This window comes from Mixophyes fleayi, chromosome 2, assembly GCF_038048845.1.
Source record: "Mixophyes fleayi isolate aMixFle1 chromosome 2, aMixFle1.hap1, whole genome shotgun sequence".
In the NCBI taxonomy this organism is placed as follows: Eukaryota; Metazoa; Chordata; class Amphibia; order Anura; family Limnodynastidae; genus Mixophyes; species Mixophyes fleayi.
Window position 1 is genome coordinate 114,064,595 of NC_134403.1, and position 8,895 is coordinate 114,073,489.

At 38.8% G+C, this 8,895-nt stretch overlaps 1 protein-coding gene and 1 long non-coding RNA gene across 2 annotated transcripts; one reads left to right on the forward strand and one right to left on the reverse strand.

Annotated features, from left to right (window-relative positions):
• Positions 1 to 387: 387 nt before the first annotated feature.
• Positions 388 to 943, reverse strand: LOC142141403 (uncharacterized). Its single transcript, XR_012688662.1, has 2 exons — positions 857 to 943; positions 388 to 753 (listed from the first exon to the last, which is right to left on the reverse strand). It is a non-coding gene; the product is annotated as an uncharacterized LOC142141403 (long non-coding RNA).
• A 23-nt stretch (positions 944 to 966) lies between these two features.
• On the forward strand, positions 967 to 5,949 carry CLN5 (CLN5 lysosomal BMP synthase). Its single transcript, XM_075199843.1, has 4 exons — positions 967 to 1,100; positions 1,961 to 2,135; positions 3,804 to 4,029; positions 4,570 to 5,949. Exons 1-4 carry the CDS (start codon positions 991 to 993, stop codon positions 5,061 to 5,063), a joined length of 1,005 nt encoding a protein of 334 aa, XP_075055944.1. The 5' UTR covers positions 967 to 990; the 3' UTR covers positions 5,064 to 5,949.
• Positions 5,950 to 8,895: the final 2,946 nt, after the last annotated feature.

Consider the following 8,895-nt stretch of genomic DNA (forward strand, 5'->3'; position numbering starts at 1 on the left):
AACTGCAGGATAAGGTGGCAGATAAAGTTAAATTCTTGCAGTGATTCTCCTAGGTTGCACTTCAACAGGTGGAAGACAGGGTCTAATGAGGTAATTAGACCAAGGAAAGGGGTTGCATTTAAACCTTTTTTGCTGTATTGTGCGGTGCAACCAAAACCGAGCTAAATGACCAGTGTCTAGGCAGGAGGTCTATGTCTAGCCACAGCTAGGGTGGTCTGCTGTCAACACAATGTAGATATATGATTTAAATATTCATTTGATTTAGATTTTCTAATTGAATTATCCTGATGAGAGTTTGAAAATTAACATTTTTGTTAACCACATAATATTTATATGGCTGGCACAGCATGGTGGGTACTGCGTTTTCACAGCCGTTGAAAGATAAAGCTGTTTAAAGTTGATTTTATTAATCATGAAATGTAGTCACACCTTGTCCTAACACCATGCACCTAATATAACGCAATATTTTTTAGAACTGATTAGCAAATTGTCATTAAAACATCATAACACTGGTAGATTTGGGGAAGTTGCATGTACTGCTCGGAGAAGACCGCAGCACACAGCTCTGCAAGAACAACCAGACCCTCTCTCTGAGCGGAGGCAACGTCATGTGACCTAACCCGTGTCAACGTCATACTTAATATGTAAAAACGAGAATTCCTTCTGGCGTCCCTGCGTACAACGCTATTCCTGGAATCTTCACCGGCCATCTTTAATCCGGGCAAGAGCCTTCTGCCACAACGTGATAAGAAACTAAGGGATAGATATTAAATCATAACATCATCAGTTGTGGCAATGTGTGTTCAATTAAATTAAACACATTTAAAAATGTACTTTATGAAGATCACTAGCCTACCGTGAACTACCGAACTGAATTCCTGTGTCTTCCTGGTCATATGATAGCGGAACAAAGTATTATACAAACAACAGAGTAGTGGTGATGTAAGGGTGCAGGACGGCAATCTGGTGGTCGCCGCAGTGTCAGGGAGAATGGGTCATGGTACAATCATTATCAGACTGGCGGCCTCTGGTTTGCTCCTGCTCGGAGTATCTCTGTGCAGCACAGCTGGGCTCCTGCAGCGCTGGCCAGTGCCATACAAGTAAGCGATGCCCACAATGTGTTGTGTCCATTAATGCGTAATTTTAATGTAGCTACCTATTGGAGTCGACTTTTTATTATCCTTCAGCGTTTGTTTGCATTAAAAATACTATACTAACAGCATCTCAGCAATGATATTGTAAAATGATTTATCATAGTTGTATACAGGGGCAGGCTGGGCTGGGGCCAGAGGGCATCTGCCCCCCTGGTTAGTCCTATAGAGGGCTACCTTGGACTTAGTCACTGGGCCACTTTCATTATTTTTTCTTGAAAAGGTTCTTAATAGGCTTCTGACTGAAGTCTTGCCCCCTGGGCTAAAATTTGCCAGCCCTCCCCTGGTTGTATAGCTTGGACCCTCTTCCTACCCCCTAAGCCGTTCTGTCAGGATTGTAATTTGCCCCTTGGCAGTTTTGTATTAGCCATATTTAGAAATATATATATATATATATATATATATATATATATATATATATATATATATATATATATATATATATTACATATATTGGTGGTAGATCCACAATTTTACCTAAAACTATATACTGGGCCTCGTGTTGCTGCTGTATGCTGGACTATGCTCTTTAAAGGGTAATAATGCTTAGGTTAAGATTCTCTTCTTAACCTTTTCACCATATTTTGTAAATTTTCACATGTACTGCAATGTGAAGGACTCTATAGCCCTGGTGTCTGTGACCAAGTCTTATAGGTAATGTTATATACATATAATCTTTATGAGTTGGTTAGCCATTAGATCGTCCAGCAAATTAACCAATCGCTGTAATATAATATGTAATGTTACAATAGTAGAAGCTGTGTCTGCTCATAGATTTAGTGATTATTTTATATTCTCACTGAATCCAGGCGTTTTGACCATCGCCCTAAATCCGATCCATACTGCCAAGCCAAATACACATTTTGTCCTACTGGATATGCGGATGGATCTATTCCCCTAATGAAAACTCAAGACACTATAGATGTTTTTCGATTGCAAGCACCTGTTTGGGAATTCAAGTATGGAGATCTGCTAGGGCATTTTGTAAGTATACTTTTAGTATATTCACATATATTTGAAGATTGTTAAACAATTAGATAGAAATGTTCACAGCCTAAGCAATTTATATGTAACTAAGAAGAGTCCAACGCATGACATTTTGGGAGTGACTTAGAGTTGAATACAAGAGTTGCTGATTTGTATATATGCAAATATGGGTCTGTATGCTTTGGTTTCATCATCTATACTTTGGGGGAGTTCAATTAGCTGTGATGTTCCTCAGAGCATAGTGGCTGTGCATTTATACTGTTACTACGGTAAAATCTCCGTTCATTTTTCCTCGCACCTCTATGGGGCGCGAGAAAAAAATCAGCGGAGATTTCTGTAAAGATCCTGCGGCCACGATGTTCTGAGGAACTTCGCAGCAAATTTAATTTCCACCTTTAAGTTACTCATCTTAAGATGTGTGCAACCTGAAATCTAGTTTATAGATGTGTCCAGAGTAAATATGCATCAATCATTATTATCAACTTTAGGCTAAATTTAGTCTTACTAAGCAACATATTTCGAAGATTATTATTATTATTATCCCAGAAGGGAAAACAGGACATACATAAAACAGGGACATACAAGGCAGACAAAATATATTCAGACTTGAAAACAAAGGGTAGAGGATCCTGCTCATTAGAGAGCTTACATACTAAGTTAACATGTAACCCAAAATAAGACGCATCTCAAAGGGATGTGCTGAAGTTGCATCTGCATGCTCTCTCTGTACTGCACTAGCACGTAAATTGCACATGATCTGCCTCTCTAAGCACAATGGGGCACAAGTGTTAGAAATGTGAAGCTCAAAATACTGGCACAAGCTGTGCGCAATGCAACAAATTTTACATGATGGTCAAAATTAAGAAGGGATGAACTCTAAATCATCTCATTTATGATTTATTATTTCAGTCCCTGCTTTTATAACAAACAGTGACACCCCAACAAGAACATGAATCAGAGTATGCACTCATGTTAACAGTTGTTAATTTGGGCTGTGTGTTTAAGTATCAGATGCCTGGTTATATAGAGTACTGCATACATCTAGCCATCTGCAGTTTGACTATCTGCTCAAAAAGGTAGAAGGGTGATATACAATCTACCAATGGATAGGTATAGGATATAGAATATATCTTTAGCAAAATAGGCCCTACGGTTCTATATAGATTATGTGAATATTGCAAAAGTGCTTTACTTATTGGATCAGCTTGTATTTTATGTTTTGTGGGCACAACACAGGATCCCTATCATCACCTCCACGACCGCCACATCCTCGGGTTGGTATCAGAAGCAACATTCACTATAGTTTCTTGTAGCAAAATAAAAAAATTGGAGGTAAAGGATATAACTAAGTGGACTGGAATCTAAGCAGTGTTCACAACGGTCATAAGCTAATACAGTTAATTACAGCCATTACATTTGCAAACACCAGTAGATATGATTACAAAGGCTATATTTGCTTAATGGAACAAGTACACAAGGTTGACTGAATAGATTGAAATATTAACTACATTCCATTTGGTTTAACAGTTGTAAAAACAGATGTAAAAAAATACCTAAATAAATACATTTATTTAAATGTCTACCAGCCACCATGTGTGTCACCTAGTCTGCCACAAATGCTTCTTTTTTTTAGTTGTTATTGTTTTATTCTTTTTACATGTTTAGAAAATTATGCATGATGCCATTGGATTCCGAAGTTCATTAACTGGCAAGAATTACACAGCCGAATGGTATGAACTCTTTCAGTTAGGTAACTGCACATTCCCTCATCTCAGACCTGACATAGATGAACCTTTCTGGTGTAATCAAGGAGCAGCGTGTTTCTTTGAAGGAATAGATGATCAACACTGGAGTAGCTATGGAACGTTAGTTCCAGTGTCAACAATCTCAGGTGTGTTTTGTTTTCTTAATTGCTGATCAGCTGCCCTCACTCTAACCCAATAAGGCCATGTTGGCCATTTTGTATGACCCAATGAATCCAGTAAGTGTAGCTAGAAGTTTGAGTTCTCACTTCTTGGAGTGGTCACTGTTTACTCCAAATTTACCCCCCCCCCCCTTCTTCACATCTTAAGAGAATAAAATAAAACTAGAAATTACCCTAATTCCAGTCAACACAACGTTGTTAAAACAAGCAAAATTGCACAAGCCTTAAATTAGATCCTTTCTCTACTTCCCCCTGCATGATGTAAAGTTATTAGGATATTAGAATGCTATGTAGAAAATCGCAAATATTAAAATAGGTTGTTAGCCAGTGTGTCTTGGGTGGCAGAAGAAATTATCAGTCAAAAACAACTCGCAACATTTTGAGATAATTGTGTGAATGTAACAATGGAAAAATTCATAGTAAAAATTCACTATCAACTTAACTTATTATAAGCTTAAAATTATTTTCGTGGCAGCTCAGTTTGATTTTGTTTGTTTCATAAAATAGGTACCATGTTTAATGAGATGGCAAAATGGTTAAAAGGGGATAACAACACTGGCATTTATTATGAGACGTGGACTGTGCAAGAATCGGTGGAAGCCAACTCTTCTGTGTGGTTTGATTCGTATGACTGCAGCAAGTTTGTGCTTCGAACCTACCAAAAGCTATCTGAGCTTGGTGCCACCTTCAAGAAGAATGTACAGACAAACTACACTCGCTTGTTTTTGTACAGTGGAGAACCTGTATACCTGGGCAATGAAAGCTCTATTTTTGGCACACATGGGAATAAGTCACTGGCAACTGATATTCATAAATTTTACTTCCCTTACAGACCTCATCAGTCATTCAAAGAACTTCTCATGAGTATTATAGATATATATGGGAAGGCTGTTTTACAAAAAACATTTTATCTGTATTATAATTTTGAATACTGGTATTTACCTATGAAGGCCCCTTACATTAAGATAACCTATGAGGAAATTCCTCTACCTTCGAGATAGTTTTGATTTGTACATATACATATTATATTCAAATATAGATTGAAACTTTTTTTTTATAATAAAACAAAATGAAAGCGCGTAATATAGTGTACTTATAGCACCAAGGAATATCCCTGAAGCATATACTTAATTCCACTGAAATCAAGCTTTTCTAATAAATGCTGGGATCTCAAGGGCAGGAATACCCCTGCCGAATATGTAAAGACTGAACTTGAGGGTGGCTTCCCGCATGGCAGAGTTCATCTGACACCAGAGGACAGTTCATTCACCATCATCATCAACATTTATTTATATAGCGCCAGCCAAATCCGTAGCGATTTAAAATTGGTGACAAAGACAGTAATAAACACACTGGGTAAAACAGACAAAGAGGTGAGAAGTTCCTGCTCGCAAGCTTACAATCTATGGGAAGAGATCAGATCACTGCTAAAAGTAGGATCTGTTGAGATAAGCTCTTATTTTCATGTATGAATTTTTAATATGCTATTAAAATGTTAGACAAATTACTGTCTTATGAAGTGGCATTTATATTTCTTGTATTTATTAGAAATACAGTGGATTCAGTGGAACAAAGTAGGCACATATATGCTTGAGGGATATTTCCTGGTGCTATGCACACAATGTTGCACTCTTCAGCTGGATCAAAATGTGGACAGATCCAGAAAGAAGCAGCATTTGTAGTGGGATCTTTATATCATTGCTTTTATTCACCAATTGGCAATATCTTTGGTTGTGCTGATTAAACCTCTTTATAGGAATTTTAATCATGCAATGTTAGCCCATACTGTATATATAATGTAAATGTTTCAATGGGACTGGAGTACAATTGCACTTGTTAATAGCTGAAATACCTTTGTGAGAATGATTAAAGTTAGGTAAAGTAGTATTCTATGACACACTTCTTTATTTGGAATTTTATTTGGACTAACATGCCAGACTTTTGAGAGATACCCTCTCTTCATCAGATATACAGAGTACTAAACTCTACAGCATACAAAAATATTTAAGTCTACGTGATGATGGCTGTAAGCTAGCCACACACTGGCTGCTTCTCCCTCTCGGCCCATATACAAAGCATCTGGATCATAAATGTACATTATTACAACTGAGGTAACATAATCTTAGCAGAAATGTACATCATCAAAACAACTATTCTGGTCAGTGGTCAAAGTGGAAATTTACAAGTAGTGGTTTAGAAATGTAGAAGTGGCGATATGGAAAGTGTAAGTAATGTAATTTACTAGTTTTACACACAAAGTAGTAAGTGTCAGTATGTCATACCTCTGTATACCGGCCCATTTAGACCACTTGTTATAACTTTATTTTCTAATTCTTAATTTCAAGCAGCACTCTCTGTTAGTTTATGCATTTTAAATTACCTGCTCCTTTCCCCAAGTTTAGCCCCAGGAACTGAACTTAAACTGTTTTTAACAAAAAAATTGTATCGTTCACCATTCTAAAATAGCCACGGAAATGGTTGTGAGCAAGAGGTGCAATAAAAAGCTGCAAGCTGTGTTGGTCCATGCAATCACACCACCATAGGCTACGCATGAAAATCCAGTGCTGTACTACAGGAACAGAGGAAAAAAATATTTCAGCATGTGGTTCCCAGGTCTCCACAACAGGCAGCTATCTGGGAATGCTGATTTAATGTAGGGAAGCCAGCTTCATATTGACTGAGACTCCCTGTGGACCGTACATGAAGTACAATGCAAAACAGGTCATCAATTAACTGCAAACTTCAACCTATGGTTTAACCAGCCAGTTTGATAAAAAAACGGTTCTGTAAGAACTCTGCAGAGCAGAATATCATAGTCAGCTTGCAGTGCATAAGGTGCTAGTCACAGCTGGTAATTGTTATCGGAGTTAATACGTTTTACAAGTTTCTCCTACATGCTGTCTGGGTTACACTGCTATCTTGGGTTTGAAGTGAGGGTACAGGAGCTAGGTACTTAAGGGTTAAATTCTGAAGACTGAAGCTCTTCCCCTCTCCCAACCCCACTGATCCTCAGTTCAAATAAAGTGCAGGTTGGGCAAGGTTTTCTCAAGGCGTTCTCCTGCTGCTGGGGTGAAGCTCCTCTCCTCTGGGACACTTCACACGGCTCCTGCTGCTGTCTAGAAGCCTGGAGGGCTAAGTGCCTCATATTTTAGAATATATTCTTTTCTCTACTTGGTAAAATCCCTATCTTGTGCAAGATTGTTTACAGTTTCTGTCTTTCAGTTCTTTATTGATTCTATGTTTGAGAGATTTTATCTGAGGGATCTACACCACCATTAATATTCTAGGTCAGATTTTATCTCTGTTTGGACGCACTGTGCCTTTTATACTGTATCTGAAAGTTCTAAGGCCAAAGCTGGATGAGGGAAGTCTGTTTCACCTGTTCCAGGTGCCAAGCAAAATAACCAAAATAACAGATAGCAGAATCCAGATGCTCACTGTGTGACCTGCAAAGGTGGCAGAACTTAATTGAGCAAGTTCCTGGCTCAGTCAGTTGCTAAGTTAATTAAACTTGCTGCACCTCTTAGAGAAGTCATTTACCTCTTTCTGCAGCTGTGCCTAGGTCTCTAGCTCCCATTAGAGAGTCAATCAAATCAAGAGAAAGCAGAAAAAGTCTTATACATGCAATATCTAGCGAGAGGACATAATTTATTTGGCAAGGAACCTATTGTATGGATTGGGACATTGTCTTGCAATCCAGGCTGCCAAATGCTTTATATTGGAGCTGAAAGAAGAAGGGGTCTATATTCCAACTGCCTTATGAAAAATCTGCATATCCATATAGATATATGTATTTGCTTATTGAGGACTGTATTGCTATTTTAAATGTTGATGGATGTTTAAAGTTATGTAGATAGATATCTGTATACAGCTTATTATCAATATTCTAGCATAGCAAGTATTATATAAATGGTACCTCTAGCTTATAATATATTATAGGGATCTGTTTTAGATGCTATACACAAAAAGTTGTAGTGTGTGTTTTTTGTTAAGTTTATGCTGTTATATTGTTCACACTATAGTAGTCTATTTTTATATAACATTTTAATTCAGTTCAGTGTGATATGATTTTAGGTGTGTGTCTGTCATCCAGAAAAGGGAGGCTGTCACTCACCGGACTGTGAGTGCTTCTTCCCGTATGTTTAGGAACCGTGGCCGTCCACCATCCTGAGGGTCTGCGCATGCGCAGCCCTTTCAAACCCTTCAGTACCTGTTCCTTTAACTTAATTGGCAGATCAGGCAACACTCCCTATATTAAGCACCTGTGGTCAATACCACGTGGCCTGATCTTGGAGTCTCATTCCCCATGAGCCTCTGAAGGTGTTCCTGTGTTTCCTCGTGTATTCAGCGCTGCTGATTCCTGTGGTTTCCAGACCACTTCTACTCCTGTGGTTTCCAGACCACTTCAACTCTCCTGTGTTTCATCGTGACTGTTAGCTGATTCCTATCCGCTGCCTCCGTCCACTACAGTCTTCAGACCACTTCAACTCTGCCTGTGTTCCATCGTGACTGTTAGCTGATTCCTATCCGCTGCCTCCGTGCACTACAGTCTTCCTACCACTTCAACCATTCTGTGTTTCATCGTGACTGTTAGCTGATTCCTATCCGCTGCCTCCGTGCACTACAGTCCTCAGACCACTTTAACGCTACTGTGTTTCATCGTGACTGTTAGCTGATTCCTATCCGCTGCCTCCGTGCACTACAGTCTTCAGACCACTTCAACTCACCTGTGTTTCATCGTGACTGTTGCTGATTCCTATCCGCTGCCTCCGTGCGCTTCAGTCTTCAGCTCATCTCATCTCTCCCGTGTTTCCTTGAGACTGCTACAACTGA

Coding starts and splice junctions, on each gene's coding strand:
- CLN5 (XM_075199843.1), top strand. CDS start 991: ATGGGTCATGGTACAATCATTATCAGACTGGCGGCCTCTGGTTTGCTC. Junction 1,101..1,960: donor CGCTGGCCAGTGCCATACAA/GTAAGCGATGCC, acceptor CACTGAATCCAG/GCGTTTTGACCATCGCCCTA. Junction 2,136..3,803: donor GAGATCTGCTAGGGCATTTT/GTAAGTATACTT, acceptor TTACATGTTTAG/AAAATTATGCATGATGCCAT.